General features: G+C 42.2%; 1 protein-coding gene across 1 annotated transcript in view; it reads right to left on the bottom strand.

Annotated features, from left to right (window-relative positions):
• The window catches only part of kcnh4b (potassium voltage-gated channel, subfamily H (eag-related), member 4b), a gene marked incomplete at both ends in the record, with an annotated part of 32579 nt that overhangs the window by 5426 nt on the left and 5701 nt on the right, over nt 1-21452 (bottom strand). The window contains 10 exons of the mRNA XM_079292885.1: nt 4433-4647; nt 4740-4989; nt 5272-5471; nt 5768-5962; nt 6982-7183; nt 7587-7744; nt 9019-9259; nt 15248-15381; nt 15830-15961; nt 18362-18595. Coding sequence (XP_079149011.1) covers nt 4433-4647; nt 4740-4989; nt 5272-5471; nt 5768-5962; nt 6982-7183; nt 7587-7744; nt 9019-9259; nt 15248-15381; nt 15830-15961; nt 18362-18595 — 1961 coding nt within the window. The remainder of the gene's footprint in view (nt 1-4432; nt 4648-4739; nt 4990-5271; nt 5472-5767; nt 5963-6981; nt 7184-7586; nt 7745-9018; nt 9260-15247; nt 15382-15829; nt 15962-18361; nt 18596-21452) is intronic.

Raw genomic sequence — 21452 nt, 5'->3', positions numbered from 1 at the left:
CTTGTGATGCCACATTAGGAAATGAAATGTGCCCTGTGGAGCTTTCTTATAAGAAAAAGAAAGTTGTTTAAGTTATGTTTAAATTTCATGTCACTCATAAAATCCTTTACATCTAATAAACGTGTCAAGTGTATTTCCTTCTTCGTAACACATTTGCAAAGCTGATTTTGAAGTATTTCAAATCCAGCATTGGTGCATTGCAGCCTAGTGCAACACATCTGTGGACAACCTGTTACAACCTGTTGATCAGTGGAATATAGTGTGACACCAGGGGAGGTCAACAACTCCACAGGGAATATTGAATTCATTTTGATGATGCCTTTGCATTTACTGTGTAAAATTCTAATTTGTTATCTACTGTTGTATCCACTCGAACCCTTTTGGAACTATCTAAATGACCGTGGCCCGTCATAAAGCCTTTGCTACACAAGCCGAATCACATAACTGATCCTTCGTCTACACTCGATGGCAGAGGGATTCCGGTGAAAGTTTGTCTTACACCGTTGCAAGCAATTTAGCACAATCAGCTGGATGGCAAATGAAACCGTGGTAGTGTGAAGTCTTCCCTCGTGTGTGAAAAAACGTGCTGCTGACAACATGGCTTAATGTGACAACACGAGCCACAGTCTATCGCTCCACCAGCACAGAGCAAGCAATGCTCTTTGATGCAGGAAGGCAATTCACTGAGGAAACGCATTCAATTGAATCCGTCATTGAAGCACAATACGGAGTTTAAAAATCATCTCCGCCAAAAAGGCGGTTAAAGCAAAAACATAACTAGTTGTGAGACGTCGGACGGGGGTGAAAATCTGAATCTATTCCAGGCAGGAACAATTCTCCTCCTGACGAAGACTAACCCCGAGGCAATGTGGAGTGATTAATTAGCCAGCCAGGATTATTGGTGCCAAATGACATTAATTGAACATCAATAGCAATTAATGGGGCAAGGATGCCACAAGTGTCCCACATATCAAAATTGGTTTGCAGGGACTTCATTTAGGGACTTCTTCCCATCACTCACAAGAGGACTATCTTGCGTTTGCTCATGCAAAGAACATACCTACTTACAAAATGGCATGCTTGCGCAGAACAGTTAAATGTGAAATACAGACCATTGACAGCTGAGTGTAAATTCCTCCTGATATATCTCAGAGTGAGAGGAGGAGCTGTCTGATATATTCGGGCTGTACTTGAAGGCAAGGCAAGTTTATTTGTATAGCACATTTCAACAACAAGGTAATTCAAAGTGCTTCACATAAAACCATTAAAAGCATCAAAACATAAGGCAAAAGAAAAGGAGATTTAAAAACAATTAAGAACATTCATTAAAACATTAAAAAACAGTGCAAGAAATAAAATGCAGTAGTAAAATGCAGAAATGCAGGAAATTGATTAATATATGAATTGAATGTGGTTCAATTAAAGGCCGCAGCAAACAGAAAAGTCTTCAATCTTGATTTAAAGGAGCTGAGGGTCTCAGCAGACCTGCAGCTTTCTGGGACTTTGTTCCAGATATGTGGAGCAGAAAAACTGAACGCTGCTTCTCCATGTTTAGTTCTGACTCTGGGAACAGAAAGTAGACCGGTCCCAGACGACCTGAGGGGTCGGGATGGTTCATAAGGTAGCAGCAGATCAGAGATGTATTTTGGCCCTAAACCATTCAGTGCTTTGTAAACCAACAGCAGGATTTTAAAGTCAATTCTTTGTTGGACAGGAAGCCAGTGCAAAGACATCAGAACTGGGGTGATGTGATCCACCCTCCTGGTCTTAGTGAGGACTCGAGCTGCAGCGTTCTGAATCAGCTGCAGCTTTCTGACGGACTTTTTACAGAGACCTGTAAACACACCGTTACAGTAGTCCAGTCTGCTGAAGATAAATGCGTGGACAAGTTTGAAATGACACCGTCACCTGGGACAATTGTTGTGACATTTTGTCATCTCCTTTTATTCCTTCAGCCCACTCCTGGTTGGTATTTTTATCCCATCCAACATGTAATACACATGTTTCTGGCTTTTCAAACTTCTTTCACTCCCACGACCGGTTATCAGTGGCTGCCTTCGTCATCTTTGTTAAACTGTTGTTGTCATATGAGGCTCCAAAGGGGGTTGCATCCCTATAACCCCTGACCGGCCAGCCTTGTTCTTCACACTCCATGACTACTGACTACTTAACTGTCCCTGTGGCGACATGGTCGTTAAAGTGGGACTTGGTGCTGGTTCCCTGGTGGTGTAATGACCTTCCCACTCTGCCAAGGAGAAAACAGTCATCCTGTATCTCTCTAAATCCACCTCCCTGAAGAAACAAGCCTTGCTCCATCAATCATTCCACACCAAATCATTCAACCTGACCTTAGAACTGCAATAACTGTTATTTTTGTCTACTTGGGCAAAACAAAAACAAGCTGTGAACACACGATCAAGATATCGTTACCTTTTAAGTTGCTAGTGGCTAACTGTGTCTGTCAGGTGCTGAGCAGGTAGAGCAGGTGACAGTGTTAAAAAAAATAAGTGTTTTTTCATTGGAAACAGCTATGGTGCGGCCAAAACACTGCGAGAGTCAACCCGGTCTCCAACAAAATGACGTTCCTGTACAACTAAGCTGCATTCTCAATTACGCTTCAGAGGAAAGACATTTACGGTCGCAGCCATCCATCCCGACCTCCTCCCTAAACGGACTTCCATGGACTATAATTACAAAGATATTTGTGATAGGTCATAAAGAAACGTAATGCGGGAGAATATGTTTACCTCGAATTGTTATGGAGGATGCAATGTTGTTGCATGGGAAAGTAGTTTTGTAGAAGTCCACTACAGCAGTTTGCAGTAAAAAAGGCTGTAAAACTTTCATACTCTACCAAAACCGATTGAAAATAATGGAATTGACACCACATCAGTAAAAGCTATTCAATTATAGATCAAACTAAATAATTTTCCATCTGGTAGTCTGGGGTTTTTCCTTTATTTGACAAGATAAAGTAGTCCCTTTTGGATACCTTATACTGTAATAGGCATTCCTACAATCTGTTTCTTTGGCAGTATTTCACTGTGACTGATTGCTGCACAGTCAGCAATTCTCAAGTATCTCTCGAGTGTAATGTGGACCTCCCATCATACAACAACTCCAACCGCAAACCACCCACCGTGTGGATGTGGATGAGACCAGTCCTACTGTATGTGTGTATGTATGTATGTATGTATGTATGTATGTATGTATGTGTGGAGTTATGGAACCTGGCAACTCGATCAGGTAGCTTGAGCATAAACTCTGAGCAGATGGCCTGAGACAGAGTTAGAAAGCCAGTGCTTGTGATCAGCCACGCCACAAAGAAGCCTGCTAGAATCATAATTAAAGACTGTAAGAACTTTAAAAAACGTGGATACGTTCATGGCCTCTATACACACACACAACATGCATTCTTTGTCTTGGGAAAACCTTTCTCCAATAATGAGCTTCTCTGTAGTATATACACACATTGATTCTGCCAGGTGCCAAATGGCATCTACGATGTCTATTTATGGGATGAAACCTCGCAAAAATTATAATTCTCTTCTTTTTGAAACCGTCATCAATACAGTTTCACTCAGCCTGAAAAAATGGCTACCATTAATGAACATGGCCAGCACAGATGTCCTGTTCTTCATATTCCAAACCAAATGATTAAAAACATTTTTTTAAATGAATGAACTAATGAGCAAGAAAGCCTTCAAACAATGGGAAAGGCCTGTGGGAGCCAAGAGGAACGCTTGAAGCGAGTACAAATGCTTGAGATCGACACTATTGATGACATTGGGGAAGTCTTTGGGGAGCTTTGCCAGCTTTGTCAGTCACACATGAAAGACATCTTGGCATTCATTTGTTTTGATTGCACGGTTCAACATGATGCCGTGCAAAACATGCCATTGAACTTTGTCACACAGTTTCTTTAATTCATGAAACTATTCAATTCCTGGGTTTCAAGATGCATCTTTACGCAGATTATATAACAATGCTTGAAAACATGTGCATTTTCTCCACGGATGGAGGATGGTCTTAAATAACTGAGGGGTAACAGGCAGCACTGAGAGGAGGTCAGTGTCTGGCTGTAATGTCATCCGGCTTTGCTTTGGGGTGGCAACAGGGAAGCGATACGGCTGCCTGACAGTGGCACCCGCGCATTGTAATTGGTGTGACAATCAAGACACCAACAGCCCTTTGGTCGCAGCGGTAGACCAAGTGTCAAGAGGGGGGGAGGGGGGTTGCTCTATTCTAGCAGACAGTGTGTGTGTGTGTGTGGGGGGGGGGGCAATGAAACTAGATGTTAGAAAACATTTTTGAGAGTTATAAATTAGGGATTGAATATGACAAGACAGGCTTACAATTGTGAAAAAGGAAACCCTAATGACACATTTCATGAACACCAGATTTTTGGTTTCTTTGAGTGTATATTCAGTACCTCGTCCTGGCTGCCCTCACGCAGGTTGTATGTGAGGTTGTTGTGGATGTCAGAGGTGAACACAGTGGCGTACTCGGGGTAGAGTTCCAGCACCTCTTTCAGACCGCGCACATTGATGTACTGGAGGTCACAATAGGTCAGCGCCTTCACATCAGCATTGGTCTTGATCACCTGGTCGGTTCCAGGCAGGTCAGACCCAATCAGGTCCCCTTTTCCTGAAATAAAAAACAGTAAATATTCACCGTCCTGCTCCACTACATAATCACCTGAAACATGACGCTAAAACAGTCCGGGCCACAATACAAACCTAATATTGCCAGCACCATGCTGTCTTTCAGCACCTCCAGGGACCCAGAGCAGACAAAGTAGTTGGCATGCAGCGCGTCCCCCTGACGGATGAGGTACTCCCCAGGGACACAGAAGGAGGTTTTTATATGGAGGGAGAGCGAGCGCAGGCAGCCACGACTGGCCCCCTTAAAGACCGGCAGCTGGAGGATGTCCTTGTTCAGATGCATGGCGATGTCGGCCCGCAGCTCATCGGGGAAGTCGTGCAGGAGCTGGGGATGTGTGACAGATTTAATAAGGGGTGACACTCATTGGTATTTAGGGAATGGACTGTGCTGCCACCAGTTAACCTCTTTTGAAATTCAATCGGATGTAAATTTTTGGTGTACAGTCAGCCGATCGTGAACAATTACAGCTGCAAAGGGTTTGTGAATGGTTTGTAGAACAGATGCAGTGCACAGATCCCATCTAAACATGACCCAGAGGTTTATTGAGGGCAGACGGCAGCTTGTACAAAAGTATTACATGACAACAACAATGAAAGGGACTCCTACCTCGTTGGCATCTATGCCATTGTTGACAGACCATGTGGTCTGGAAGTACTCCAGCATGCGCTGTTTGATCTGCTGGGGCAGGCGGTGGACACGGATGAAGTCCTTCAGGTCCGTCATGCGTGTGTGATAGAGAGAGCGCCGAGAGTACATACGCTGAATGATGGCCGTCACGTTACCGAAGACCAGGGCGTGCATCAGCGCTGCGTGAGAGACGGAAACACAAAGAACGTAGATTTTAATATAGAGGCTGAATAGTTGTAGTAATTTACAGCTTTGTGTATATCACTGTTCTGCCACACAACAATTATCTCCTGTATTGTTGAAACAATAATTGCCACCTCAGCTAAAATGATTTGTTTATTGGTATATCAAGATGGCAAAAAAAAAAATCGGTGTTTTAAAGGCCAGCCAAATCATCAGACCCACTTCCTGCTGAACCTCCAGCACTGGCGTGCCAGGACGCCAGAGGGAGAATGTACCCTGGTGTCAGACATACCGCCGATGAGCATGGTGCAGATGGAGAATATCTTCTCAGCATCGGTGTTGGCACAGACATTGCCGAAGCCCACACTGGTCAGGCTGCTGAGGGTAAAGTAAAGGGCAGCGATGTAGGAGCTGCGCACTGTCGGCCCGCCCACCGTGCTGTTGATGTAGGGCGTCTCAAGACGTTTGCCCAGCTCATGAAGCCAGCCTTGAATGAGAAGTAAGAGCATGAGCAAACAATGTTCAAAGGTTATGGTCGATGTTATTGTTATTATTATGTCTGAGCTCTGTCAGCTCTGGTGGTAGTAGCAGTATGGCACTGCAGTACCTGGTCTCAGAGAGACAGAAGTGCATGTTTGGGTCTGTGTGTGTCTGACAGAGATTGTCAGCAGTTTCATGAGGCTGGCATGTTGTTGAGGGATAAACAAGACCAAGTGTAATTAGCAGGTTGTCCCTATAGACAGAATATACCGCCACAACTCTATGCGCAATCACACAATTAGAGACACAAACACACATGTTGCACAGCGGACTGGGTCAGATGTTTAATGTTGCTGTAGCCTACAGTATGTCACAGTATGCGTGTTGCTGTTTAAATAAATAGCATATATATGGTTGTTAAACTGTAGGGGTGAACTTGGCTGCAGTCGTTTTGGAAGTAAGAAAAACCTAAACATGGTTATGCTCTTCGATCGGACGCAGGCAACTGTGTAAGAAATAAGACAAGCGCTCAGAGATTTCTCAGACAAGACATTACTGTGCTGCTTCCTTACAGTCGTTCTTTTACCAGCTTTTGATCCGGTTTCAGACAGTTCCCATTAGAGCCCCAGAGTACGGTGTTCATCACTATTTCACCACTGAGCAGAGCTTGACACGCCAATAGGTGAGCAATGACTATTTATAGCTAAACGGGACACAACAAAAGCAAAATCTAGTCTTATTTGTTGTCATTTTTGCCAATTTAAACAGAGAAAATACATGACTTACATAGTACCTATGGTAAGTGAAACTTATAGGATAGGCAGCACCATGCTTAAGTTATGAAATGAGCACTCGGAATATGATATATTCGATTTGTTTAATAAATGATGATGCATGGTCAAAATCAGTTGGAACTATTACTTCATTTATCCGTCACAGAAAAAGGATGGTCTTGCTGGATGGAACCCCAAACCTGACCTGCATACCTCAACAGCTTCCTCTTAGCAAGGCCTCAATCAGACTCACCAATGTCCCAGGTCTCATTGGTCTCCATCTCCTTACGTCCAATCATGTACCAGACGCAGGCCATCCAGTGTGCCAGCAGGGCAAACACAGACATGAGCAAGGTCAGCACCATGGCGCTGTACTGGGAATAGCGATCCAGCTTCTGAAGCAGACGAAGGAGGCGTAGCAGGCGTACCGTTTTAAGCAGGTGGACAAGGGAGGTCTGAGGAGGAGTAAGCAAGTAGAGAGGGGGGGGGTAGTGACAGAGAAAAGGAGAGGGGGAGTTAATCCCTTGGTTTTGTGTTGTTTCTGGAAAGACACTGTGACTGTACATATACAGCATATATACACAGCTGAATATCACAGCTTGAACAAGCGGCACTTGTTTTGCTCAAACAAATGTTCTTATCTTGTGTAAAATTCACTATTTAGGGAGCAGTCACATGGCCAGGCAGGCAGCAACAATAGCCGCCTTGTGGAATGCAAGGTGATGCATTTTAGAGGCTAAACATTTCAGGGATTATTTATTTGTTCATTATAAGTAATCAATTTGTTGCATGTCAGCAGTCCCAGTGAAAAAAAAAAAAAAAAGACAGCTGAACATATTATTGTCCAGTTGCACTCACCACTGTGATGTTGAAGGCATACAGCAGGTCAAAGGGCAGGGCAGCCACCAGGTCCACAAAGAACCAGGTGGTGGCGTAATGAATGCAAATGGAGCGCGCCTCGTACACCACCTGCCCTGACTGGCTCACATAGGTGGTGCGGAAGTTTAAGATGATGTCTGCAAATACAAAGGTTGAAGGTAGTGACGTAAAGATGGTCTTGTCATGTTCATTAAAATGGACGAGGTCAGACATTTATGTGTGTTTGACTGATACAATTATAAATGTCACGTCCTAAGTGGCAGATCGGAGACTCAAGTGCAGACAGACACTGGAGACGAGGTGGAGTTGAAAAAAGATGGTTATTTACTTGATAAAAAGTCATACACAAAAACTGAAAATTACTCCAACAGGGAGCGGGCAAAATCCAAACACAAAACAACATCCAAAGTCACAAAAAGGAGAAAGTACGAACCAGGAGAAAACACGAGGGAAACACAAGACTGGCACAGACAAGGACGACCTCACAACCAGAACAGGGAAAGCAGGGGAGTATACATGTGTGGGGCGATGAGGAGATTGAAGGCAGCTGGGTGGATGAGTGCAATCAGGAGAAACACACACACACACACACACACACAGACACAGAGGGCAAAGCCTAAACCGTGACAATAAACACATTGTGTACAGTGAGGAAAGATGAAAAAGAGAAACATCACAAGCTGGGTTTCAATCCCAGTGGTTCACTTGTGATATATACTTGAGACCACACCACAATGTTTGTCATTCACACTTTTGAAAGTATAGAATGAGTAGTGTACCAATTTAAGTCATTGTTTTAATGCATCCATATGAATCAGCAAGTTTGCAACACAGATCATCTTCATCTTCGTGTCAGAATGTGGCAAGTACACATAACAAGCAGACCTCTGGGTGTATGGTTTGATTTAAAAAAAACAAAAAAAACCTTATCTGTCATCCAAGCTGTTGATATTTGCAGAGCTCTTGGCTCATCACTCAATACAAATCTCAGTTATGAGAAGCTAAAAGGTAAGATGATGATGATGATTTTGGCTCACACAGCAATGTGCAGACCGTGTGTTAATTGTAAAAATCATCTAAATTAAAAACAGTAGACACCTCATGTCCAATATATCATATTCCCTGAATGTGTTTGGCTAGCATGCCATATTTTGGGTGCTATACTGTATGAGGGAGTTTCTACTTTCTTTGAAGCAGCAATCGATCAATTAAATTACTTCAAAAGTCAAATTACAATAAAAAAAAGTTGGCTGGTATCCTCCCTCTTCTTGCCAAGTTGAGGGACTCAGACGTGAATATGAAATAATTGGCTCGATGCTGGTCAAACCACAATTTTGAACCTATAGTGATCAGTTCAGCACAAGAACCTCAGGGCAAAATCAGGGAGCCACATCTTCTTTTCAACACTCACCTATAATAAAGAGCATTTCCACCACAATGTCGCTGACAATGGTGGAGCGCGCAGCTGTGACGGTGTCATCGTACGGCGTGAAGCTGACGTTGTAGGGCACGGTGACAGCCACATAGAAGGTGGCCAGCAGAATGAGCCAGTCCCACAGGGCTTTAGAGATGCTGTAGTGGAGCAGAATGAAGCGCGACTTCTGCACCGCTGCCACCTTATACTCCGGTATTGAAGGCTTGTTGATCATGCTCTGAAAGAGAAGTGAAATATATCTTGGTAAAAATGCATACACAGCCATATACATAAATTTGCAAACAGTACACGCACGCTCACACACAAATAGCTTTTTAAATTTTAAGCTGACATTGATAAACACACAAAACAACCAAGCACATCAGAGAAACTGCACAAATGAATAACTTGATAACCAGATGGTCATGAGGTGGAGTGCTGTGAAAATAAATGGTAATCAGATGGACATTGTTGTGCCAATATTTTTCAGAAACAGACAATATAAATGTCAGCAGCCTCTCTTGTGATCTGACCGGTGACGATTCAGTACGGTATGCAACTCAAGTGAAACAGATATGGTAATGCTGCTGTTATCTATTCATGACAGCCTCCTTATAGACAGTGATAAAACATTGAAATGACCATGCAGTAATAACACACAATGACAGACACGGGACTGTGGTCAGTGAAGGGGAAAGTTATTACCAACAATGACGCCTGATAATCTCATACATGACTTGGCCTTGGCTGAACTTCATCCCTCCAAACGCCATAAGTGCTTTAAGTATCAGGTGGTACGGTACAATAGCCATCGTCTGCTTTTATTTTTGAAAGTCCTGCCTTTTCCTTCCACTCATTACATTTTTTTATTGAGAAAATCCAATTGCAGAAAGCGTGAATTGCTACTGCTGATGAGGTGGGGGAATCCATTCGGCACATAATGAGAGAGCAGTTCTCTAAATGGGAGCCACGCTCTTGGCACTTAATAGCCTTTTAACCATTCCGGAGACAGGAAGAGAAGTTATTACCTTTGGCGGTGGTGAGAGGGATACAGAGAGATAAATGAGAAGAAATTCATCCAAGAACAATGTGGCCACTCCACAAACAGGTGTGGGTGAGCGAAACCGGAGGCTTGTAAGGGCTCTGAAGCAGACTTGAAGGGAATAGACTGACAATTTGAAAGTAATTGGGAGACAATGGACAGCCTTTAAAAAGTCTGTATGAAGAAGAAAAAAAAGGAGAGATCATCGAATTGTTCCTTGTGAAATATCTGTCGTTATATTGGAAGCAAAACTGTCCAAATTGTTCAGAGGGATACAACTTTCAGTACTGTGTGTGTGTACTGTACTGTGATGGTTGCTTGACACTGGATCATTTCTGGTCAAAACATACGTGATTCATCATCATATCCCTCAGTCAATTGTCACCACAGTGCGAAATCTAGAAAGACCATGCTGACTGACTGTCATCAACAGCTGGGGCCACTTGAACGACAGCTCAAGCGTGACTGTTTTTTGTTTTTTTTGCCTTACAGTGCACCAGCTGACCTTTGGCACTTGAGTCAGCCGTGCACATCCCAATGATTAGAAAAGAAAAGCCCAGCACTTTGAGGACAGCTCAGAGCTTACTGTTCCAACTACATCTCCCAGTATGCTTTGGGCTTCAGCACTGACGACAGCCTGTCCTTGATGGGGAAGAGGATACACACACGGCTTACCATGTGACTCAATCACGCCCTCAAGCACATAATCTAGACTACAGCAGAGGATCGCCGGCCTTTAATTTATAACCCAAAATATTACTTAGGCCCAATTTTTTTTTTCTCAAAAACGCAACGGAAGTACAACACGATAAAAACTGTAAATTACCACAAGCAAGGAAATACCAGTCAACACTCCACAATTGACTGTGCTTCGCTATGTACTTATTATACGATTGTATGTTCACAACACAAACAACACTTTGCAATGTATTTCGTACGCAACCTCTGCAGTCGGAAAATAAGGTGAAACCTTTGAAATCAGTGAATGGATTTCCTTTTTGTAATTATTGATACTTTAAGCATTTACTTGCCACCTCTGGCTCTCTTTCTGTGTGTTATGGTTGTGCTCTGATCTAAAGGTCTGTGCATGCGTCTACTTCTTTTCCAACAGAAAGACAGCTTCCCCTTGTTCTTCCTTGCCTGGGAGGCTGAAGCGCTAAATGGAGATCTAGTCTCATTTTATTAACTCATAATGGATTTTATACAATTAAGAACAGCATCTCCCTCTGGGTTAAAAGCTCTTAACTTTCAGAAAGTGTAAGTGCTGGAGTTAAATACAAGAAGGCTATACTTTAATATTGCACTAACATGAAAAAGTAAGTATTGGAGGTCCAGGTTGGAGTGGATGGAGGGTTACAAAATCCGAGCAGCAGGAAAGAAAGAGGGAGCGTGACAGAAGACTCAAAAGCAGAAGAAAATTGGACGCCACAGAGTGAGAGATATACGGGGAAAGACTGCTGGATACAGAGGGATGAAGCCAAAGAGAGATGAGGGTAGTGACAGATGGAGAAGGAGGGAGGGGGGGGGAGAGAGCGAGAGAGAGAGCGAGAGAGAGAGCGAGAGAGAGAGCGGAGAGAGAGACCGTATAATAGCGGATGGAGAAAGGGTTCTCGAGAAGAAAAGGGTGTAAAGCTAAAAACAGGAGGAACTGAGGGCACTGAAAATGATGGGAACGAGAGATAAAGATACAGCAACAGACTTAACATTAACTCTCTCCATTGCCAACAATGAATGCCCAATGACTTGGCTTATTTTCCAGCGTTGGCGACAGTCTAAATTACAAATAAATCCCACACGCCTGGTCGCTGGCGGACGTGTCTAGCTGGAGTGGCGTTTGCTCCGAGTCAGTCAATTCACACATTTAGCGTACACTAAAGTATTATATCGAGTTAACTACATACCCGAATCACAGCCTGTGTCCCAGCCCACCGATGCATTTTTGTTCCCATTTTATTTTCCCTTTTCTAGCGAGTTTAATGTAGCCTTCTTGTTTAGTCAGGTTGTTGTTATTATTATGATTCTGACAACTGAACGTTAGTTGAACTAGCTCAGAAGTGCATGAAGGAACAGTCCAGTGAAATTGTGTCTGTTGTGGGCCTTCAAATGTGTAAATTGGCTGTGTTAGGATAGTTGACTGTCCAATCATATCATGAAACAAATTGTGAACATTAGTTCCTAATCAATACTCACTGATATGCAACATGAACTGCACATATATGAATATAAAATGAATTAGCGGTCAGAGATCCAGAAAGACAAAACAATACCTTGCAGAAATAGATCTGATTTACATTCCAACGTGAACGTTTTTTGTCTGCATCCAAAAACACAGGTTGCCTTCACATGTGATATGTCTGCTTACTGATTTTCATGTCAAATTGTGAGTGATAGGTTAAGCTTGTTTTTTTGTCCCCTTGTGGGAATTCATAATTAAAATCTCGGTGGGAATTAATAAACTCTTTAAAATGGCAATTGGCCCAGTGGTAGCATAGGGGACCAGTAGAGGGTGTGTGCATGTGTGAAAGGGAGAGGGAATGAGAGACCATGAGAGCAGGCTGTGAACACATCAAACACTCCGTTTGCTGAATTTCATATTCCAACAATGTGTATATATCATCCACGTGCGAGACAGAAAGAGTGTCTTGGTGTGAAAAGTCTCGTGCTGAGAGTGCCGGAATAAAATCTGAATGAAAAATATTGTGCATATGATTGTGAATGTGATGTTGTTTTACCATATGTTTGTCTCAAGCCATCATTTTCTGTCTGTTGTAAATGCGTGTATGGTGTCTGTGAACAAGGCCATCTGTAAGTAGGTGGGATTGGAAGCAGGGCGGCAGGAGGTTTGGCAAACAGAGGAGAGGTGCAGGTCTGGTCTGAAAGCAGCAGCAGAGCTCGAAGTGTTGGCAGCATGCAGGTCAAGTTCATGTGAGGGTTTGTATCACCGCCTTTACAGAAACTGCAATTTGGGTGTTTTTTCTAAATTACAACTGCTTAATGTGTTTGGGTAAACCTTTAATTATTGGGTCTTCATGTTATAATGATATAAAAGTGAGAGAAGCAGCAAATCCTCACACTTAGTATAAGATAAGATAATGTTTGACATTGTTTGATGAATTATTAATTAATACATTTTCTGTCAGTCGATAAACCAATGTATTGACTGTCAGCACGAGTAATTTAACCCTTGTATGGTGTTCATTTTTTTCTTAGCAGGTGTTGTGGGTCTGTTGGACTTGCTGTATTTTTGGGTTTTTAATTCAACACAAACAATTGTATGTTAAAATACTCAACAGATGTTTTCTTCATCCCAATTAGAAGCAATATTAACAGCAAATATGGTTAATATTTGCCCTTTAACTTTGTTATAACACATTTATGAATTAAAGTGCTACTCGTTTTTGGTTTTTTTCTGATAAAATCAAGAAAATCAATTATAATCAAGATATGAGTGGACAAAATTCAACAAATTTACAAATGAAGTAAGGTTGTTCATAACTATTGACTTTTATTTCTTTGAATTTCATTGAATTTCATGAGTAATCAGGTAATTTCACAAAGCACAACACACAGTTTACATTGAACAAATTGAACACATTACATTGTTGAACACATTGCCTTTTCATAACAGCCTGTACAACACCAGCCCATTCAACACATGAGTGGCAGAGTTTTACTGTGTGTGTGTTGCATATGTACTTCTTGCACTTGATGCATGTATATTGCGTCTTTCTGTCCGTCTTGGGTCCACACACTTCGCAGCGTTTCTTTTTGTTGCTGCCGGCCGCAACCTAGAATGATGAAAAGATCATGAATTTTACAAAAACCTCTGTCTCGCAAGGTATGAGTGTCAAACATATACTGCAACAGCATCACACACTTACCTCAGGCTCTGCAGATGGTGGTTCTGTAGGTTGGGTGGATGGGGCACCAGCATTGTCCTCCTGAATCCTCCTCACGGTGGCTGCAGAGGCTGAGGTTCTCGGACACCAGCTTGTCCATGTTGTCCACCCCTCCTTTTGTGGCATTGTAGTCCATGATTATCTCTGGTTTACGGTGTGCGGTCGATGAAAATTGTCTGATATATGTTCTTCGCAGAAAATGAGCCAAGGCCAATAAGTCTGAGTTTGTAAAAATAATGAATCATATTATTTTTGTTTTGATGAAAAATGAAAACGGGTCCCACAGACCCGAACACCATACAAGGGTTAAATATCTATAGTACAAAGTAAATGTCATGTCCTTTGGGCCCCGAATAACAGTTAAATATGGTTCATCTTGGAATGTAAATGTGCTTCAATTAGAAATAAAAAGGTGTTATTTTCTTCATTCTGACTTTCCCCCTTATTTTCTTGCTCTCTCTTCTTAGTTGACGGTCTACAACTTATCTGGAGTTGGCAAACACGTTTGGCCGGTCACTGGAAAATGATAGTGCGTTCGAATGATAAGAGTCCAAAAGCCAAATTTCATGTCAGATTCATGTCCATGTTCACCACAGCAACGTACCTTTTAAGGTACTTGAAACACCCACACACACTTAAAAGGCAAGCAATTGCACCGGCAAAATGACACACTTATCTGAAATGAGTTGTACATATACTGTATATGACAATGTATAGAAGCATCAGACACCACAGTCTCATCGGAACCTACTGTAAGGGTAAACGTAATTTAAGGGAACGCGCCAGTGACATAATGACCTACATTACAGGACTCCTACTGGCGAGGTGTTGGCATGTCCAGACAGTCCCCCCCCCCCCAAACAAAGTGACGCATCAAGCTTCGCCTATGACCCGCAACACCTCACCGTCAGTGACAACCACATTGTGCCTCCCAGCAGCCACGGCTGCCGCAGTGACTTTGCGATTTGTCCATTTAAAGCCACCAAACAACAGCTTCCATGCAAATAAGTGCAAGAGAAGCAATTTAAAATCATTCAGTGGACTTAAAGTACTAAACCCAGATAATGAATTTTCCAGATAAGCCACACATCTGGGTCAAGACTTCCCTTATATTGTCTTCCTAAAAACTCATCTTTTAGACATTAACATTAATGATTCAAGTTCCAGATTGAGGGGGCTGCACGTCTGAGTAACTCCTGTTAATTTCCGTCGAGGGTATGTCAGCACACATAAAAATACCATCATAGACAATCAGGAAGTATGTGAGAGCGGTGAAAGTACTCACGCCACCCAGGTTGACTTCTCTTTTGCGTCCCCGCGAGAACTGGCTGGTCAGCTGGTACAACATGGTGCGTCCACGCTTCCTGGCCTCGACGAAGTGGGCGCCGCTCTTCCTCCTGCGCCTCTTGTCCTCTGAACCTGTCGCACAGATTAGCACATGCCAATTAGATCACAAGCACCTGAGAGGAACAACGTGTCATTTCAGGCCTGAGCTTTCGTTCGGATTTAATGCTGAATATTCTTTCATGTTCCACAAGTAAGACACAACAACACAACCACTGATATGTACTTGACTTTCATTCCAACAAAAATGATTTCCCCTGGCATGCTGCATGATATCTTCAACAGACTGTGTCCAGGATCCACATGAGGACACACCACTGCCCAAATCAAACTCCCCCTTTTGAAAAACATCGTCTGAAGGAAAGCCAGCCTCAACAAAACCTGCAGGGCAGCGTGAGACAGTGATGAACAAGAGCGTGCGGAGAAAATGAGAGCCGGGGGCCGGGAGGATGACCTGCTCGTAAATCATGCTCCAAGTAAGCAAATAAAGGCAGTTGTTTTGTAAGCAGGGCTTGTAACCTACCCTCCTTCTTGCTGTTGTGGTGGCCCCTTCCATAGGTGTCAGAGATGTCCTTGAATGAGAAGAGGAAGAGAACCATTTCGCCCTTCTCGTTCTTTATGGGCACGATGTCTAGCAAACACCAGAAGGCCACACCTGGGGATCGGAAGTCTACATTTAGTGAATGAAGGAAAATCCTCAACAGACACATCCAGAGTAAATGTGATGCATCTCATTGATGACTTCAGTTCCCGAGTCATGTCAGCTCTCACCATGTCCGAGCCGTTCATACTTGCCAAGTATGGCATAGCCTTTCTAAAAATACACCTCCAATTAGATGGGGACCATGTTGGGGAGGATTGTGCACAAAGAGAAAGTCAGAGGGTCGGTTATAACAAGTCGGCAGGGGAGGAGCATCATAGATCTCTACGACCTGTATGCTCATTAGCAACTCTGCAGAAACTGTGCACTGCCAAACAGATGTTTCACTTCTATCATAATCTGTGTGTGTGTGTGTGTGCTATAGATAAGGATAGAGGAAGAAAACAGAGTAGATGCTGGTGTTTTAGCACGAAGCTGTGGGTGTAAATACACAATACGAAAAGCTATTTATGTGTTTTGTGCTTGCAAGCAGCAGGCGCCAGTGGTGGAATGTAACTCAGTACATTTACTATTCGTAGTTTGCACAAATATTTGACAGCTTTCGTTACTAGTTACTTAACAAATCAAGATTTTCTACATTCAAAACATATGAAGAGCTTATAAAATATGACATTTTGTTATAAATTACACTAGCCAACAGTCTGTATGAATTAAGCTAAGACAATTCGTCGATTAATCAATTCGTTTAATTAAAAGGAGCCGTGGATTCAGTGGCCTCGAGTGGTGAGGTTGCAGAAACATGGCGGTGTAACACGACGGACTCCGTGAAGAGGACATAAACGGCTCATTCTAAGCAAACGAAAACACCACGGTTCTTACTTTCAAGTCATTATACATGAATGAAAGGATATGTTTATTATATAACATTTATAGCAATAAATTCTCCTAAATCCTACACACTGTTTCTCTAATTGGCAACACTTTTGATAATCTTTTCAGACATTTCATGGTTCCAGCGTCACACATGTGAGGATTTGCAGCTTCGTGTTTTCAATTATTTCAATCATCAGAATTTCTTTTCAATCATTTTGGAATTTGAACTGTTGGTTGGACAAAACAAGCATTGTGAAAAGTCAGCGTGGGCTCTGGGGGAATGTGACGGGCATTTCTCTCTTTTTCAAGATTTTTTACAAACCAAACATTCACTTAATTGATCGGTGAAATAATCTGCAGATTAATCAAAAATGAAAAGAATCATTAGTTGTACTCTGTTACTTCCACATTGACGAACTACAACATAAAAAGGACTCAAAGTTGTAACAGAGCTTTTTCACAGTGTGGTGTACTTTGGATGTGTGTGCGTGTGTGTGTGTGTGTCTCCTGAATTCCTTTAGTGTCTGATTTTATCATGAAAATCTTGCTAATACTGTACAAGTAATCAATATCTGCCATTTGGACTATATCTTTAAAATTGAATGAATTCTTTCATGTTCACTGTCTCGGTTCTCTTTTCTTTTCTATCGTTCTTGTGTCTGAAACGACATCACATTATTTTTGTGATGGCATATTACAAATGATCGTATCCTTCACTGCCTTGCTGTTACTTACTTACTGTCCAGTAAAAAAAAAAAAAAAAGAAGAAGAAGACAAGAAAAAGTAACCGACTACGGGGCAGATTTGATAATCCGTCAGCGTAATTAGCGGTTCGCACACTTTGAGGCTGCAGGTTTGGGGACATAATCCTGCGTGCCGATCAGAGAGGCTTAAACAGTGTCGTATGTTCTCTCTCATGCATGACATTGTATTTACAGCCCAAGACTTTGTCAGAAGGATTAGCTTGAAGTCGGAAGGAATGGATTGAAACTACACTAATAAACACACACACACATAGACAGTAGGTACAGTACTTTGTCCCTCATTATCAACATTATACATAGAAGAATAATCGGCTTTGGAAATATGTATTCAAGACTGGCTTTGAGCTCGTTATTCCAGCACACAGGTTCACTCAAAGCACCTTTTGCACTCACATTGAACGGATCACCCAGAAGAATGGACTGCAGATTGTCACTCGATTTTATACTTTCCTATTAATAAGAATTAACACTTTACTCTGCACAAAGAGAATGTATTGCACCGCTGACCTGCTCTATTTCAAATCCGGGATCACTGTGGAGATTCATCATTCAACCAAAAATATTCAGCTCTCATCTAAAAATGAATGTGCTCTTCATGATGGTGAGAACAAAAAAAAAAATCCCACAATTTACTGAACAGATTGTCAGAGCCTGAGCAAACCAGAACAGGATTCAGGTTAATAGTTAATAGAAAAGTTTGATGAACTGAACACAAGATGACAGGAATGTTAATTGCCAGATAAGGTTTTTACGTCTAAATGACAGTTATGTCGACATTTGGGCTCTCCCCTTCTGGTCCTCTTTGCCATGCACCCACCATTCTTCTTGTAGAAGTGGACCTCGGCCTGGTACTCCTTTCGGCCCTCCAGGGCCTTCTCCATCTGCTGGGCCACGTGCTCGCTGGTGTCGGCCCCGTACAGGAAGCGGCAGCTGCAGTTCTTCTGCATCACCTCGGTTCTCGTGAAGCCCGTCAGTTCGCAGAAGCCGTCTGAGCAGTAGACGATGGGGTAGCCGCGGTGGCCCTGGGCGTTACCCAACAGGAAATTACTGTCTGTGCGAAGGACAGGGAAAGGTGTTAGAGGAAATGGAGCATCATGTATGAAGGCAAATCACTGAACAAATGACACCCAAGAAAGTATTGTACTAACTGAACTACACATCAACTATTGTGACACACTTTTCAGACTTTCTTTTTGACACTAAGTGGGCGGTCCCAGTCACCATTGTCTGACTAAATTGAATTGGTTACTATCCTGGTCTTTGGCACACTCTGACACAGACGGTAAAAAATGCAATCTGAAAACCACCTCTATACCGCCACCTAGTGTCTGTGTCAGAGTGATATCCGGCCAATCCAAAGACGAGGATTGTAACCAATTAAATGTAGTGATACAATGGTGACTGGGTCCGCCCACTTAGTGTCAAAAAGAAAGTTCTACTCGCTAGCGAGCAGGTGAAAGCTTCGCGAGCAGAAGAGCAGTGATGTTAGTCGTGCGCTAGGGGACGCCCCTCGCGCTCAAAGCATGTTTTTCTCCTCGCAGGGCGCAATTTTGCTCGCGCGGGCAAAGATATTCTGCGTAGAGTGATGTGAAAGCGCTCGCCAAAGTAATATACGTGCGTTGCTGTTTGATTTGCACACGCATGCAGATCTCATTTGCGCTTTCAGATTTTGATCGTGATTTGCCTTCATAATCATGGAGGCAGAAAAAAAACTGCATGAGATGAAGTTCAAGGCCAACGTGAGACTTTTTTTAAACAAATAAGGAGTAGCACCGTGTTTCAGTCTGAAGTTTGGTTGCAAATTTGTTCATTGCACTAGAATCAAAGTCTGTTTAGCTCTTGAAGTTATTTCAAAGCTTTGCAGGTTAACTTCAACACCAGCTTACAAGTTCAAATAAACATGAAGCGGACTTTGGTGTGGACTCAATTGCAGGCTAAATTAATTTCCCTGAGCAGTCGTCGTGTGGATGGTTGAAGAAAATGGCTCCTGGGTTGCAAGATATAAAAACAGCTGACTGGAGTTCAAAGAGAGCACAAAGGTTATGTAGTGGTGTAAATCCAAAAAAAACAAGATTGCATAAAAGAGGAGAGATGCATAAATTGGTAAATAAGTGACTTCAGGATGCGTTAAAATAAATGTATTCTTTAATTCATTATGTATTTGGATTCTGATATTGCAGAAGAGATAATCAGACAGAAAACACACGATATGTTCCACCACTTTCATGTAAGAACATTTCAATCCTTTGCAGATCTCAGTCTGGTCAAATGGGTGTGTATTTTCATTTCGTATTTATTAATACACATTCAATAGTAACATGTGCAGTCACACGACCCCTTTTGTGAGTGTAACGTTAAATTGATTGTCTCTGATTTAAAAATGTAAAATCAGATCACATTGCATGAATTAACTTTGGATGCACGTAAGGACGAATATATAGGATTATGAATTTTTGAAACTACAAAAACTGCATATTTCAAGCTAAATTACATCATTCTTGTGAAAATGGCTTTATATTACATCTTTATTCGGGCCTTGGGATGGATTGAACCTAATTTAAAATCCAATAAAACATTATAATATTATATACACATGCATGCTCCCTCAGCAGTTCGTCACATGTTCATCTCAAACCTCTGACATGAAATGAAAAAATGCAATATGCCTCCACCTGACGAAAATCCACCAGATCCACACATCTAAATGTCTGATTAAACAGGTGAAATATTCAGTGTGGTGAGCAGGCTTTTACATCACATGAATCATGTGATGTGGATATTGCACTCCACTTGAGCTGTTCATTCAGCACCAAAGCATATTTCACCCGCCCGCACTCTCAGGTCAAACGCTCTGGGTCTTCTGTCAGTCCCACGCACGCGATTTAAGTCCCGTGGTGACCGAGCCTTTGAGGCAGTGGCCCGAGGCTCTGGAATGCTCTGCCTGCAACTCTGCGCCTCGCAGATACTGTGGATACTTTTAAAAGCCACCTCAAAACCCACCTGTTTAGGCTGGCGTTTGTTTAAAGTAAACCCATGTCCTAGACCTGCTCTTAAAATATGTTTCACATTTTTATTTTATTTTTTATTATTTGTTATTTTATTTTTTAATTTTCTCTGTGTAGATAATTTATTGACCCATGGGTCACATTGTGTTTTTTATGCTCTTAAATGTCTGCTCTGTTAAGCACTTTGTGATACTACTGTCTGTGAAAAGCGCGATATAAATAAAATTCATTCATTCATTCATTCATATTAGCTTTGCATCAGCATTGTTTCTCGTCTTGCTTTCAGCACCATGGACAGTTCTCCAGCAGCAACAGCCGTGTGCCCTTTTCTTGCTCTGTTCTGGCATCTCATCCCAGTAACTTCAGGCTGAAGTACATTTGTTCCGCACACCTACCGACATATATATATATATATATTAATCCCGGTGATGGGTATAGTTTAACATTACCCTTTCCTTCTGTTGCTAGACGCATGTGACCTTAATAATCTTGCTGCAGGAGGCTTCTTTGTTAGACGAGATGCCAAAGCTACCAGTGGAAGGAGCTTTGAAATGCAACACATTTCAAAACAGAATACACAGCAGCATATACTACACTACAAAAGACATCAAAATAGTTGAGGGGCTTCCATTTAATAATATTTTTAAGGATTTGATGAATGGAACAGATACACAGCCTAACATCAGCCAATTACCAGCTGATAGCATGTCATTTTTATTTTTAATCGTCAGTTTGGTCAAGTTTACATTCACATTGTCACTTGTAGCAACAGTTTCCGGACATTTCAGACGCATTCATCACTTTTAGGTAACGATTTCAACGTTTTCTTCTCAGAAACAGAGGGCTCAAAGTTGCAGGGTTACTTGTTATTGGGACAATATGTTCATTTTATCATCACTGATT

The sequence above is a fragment of the Melanostigma gelatinosum genome (genome assembly GCF_949748355.1).
Source record: "Melanostigma gelatinosum genome assembly, chromosome: 21".
Taxonomy (NCBI): Eukaryota; Metazoa; Chordata; class Actinopteri; order Perciformes; family Zoarcidae; genus Melanostigma; species Melanostigma gelatinosum.
The sequence above is the reverse complement of the archived record's forward strand: the minus strand, read 5'-3'. Positions and strand labels throughout refer to the sequence as shown.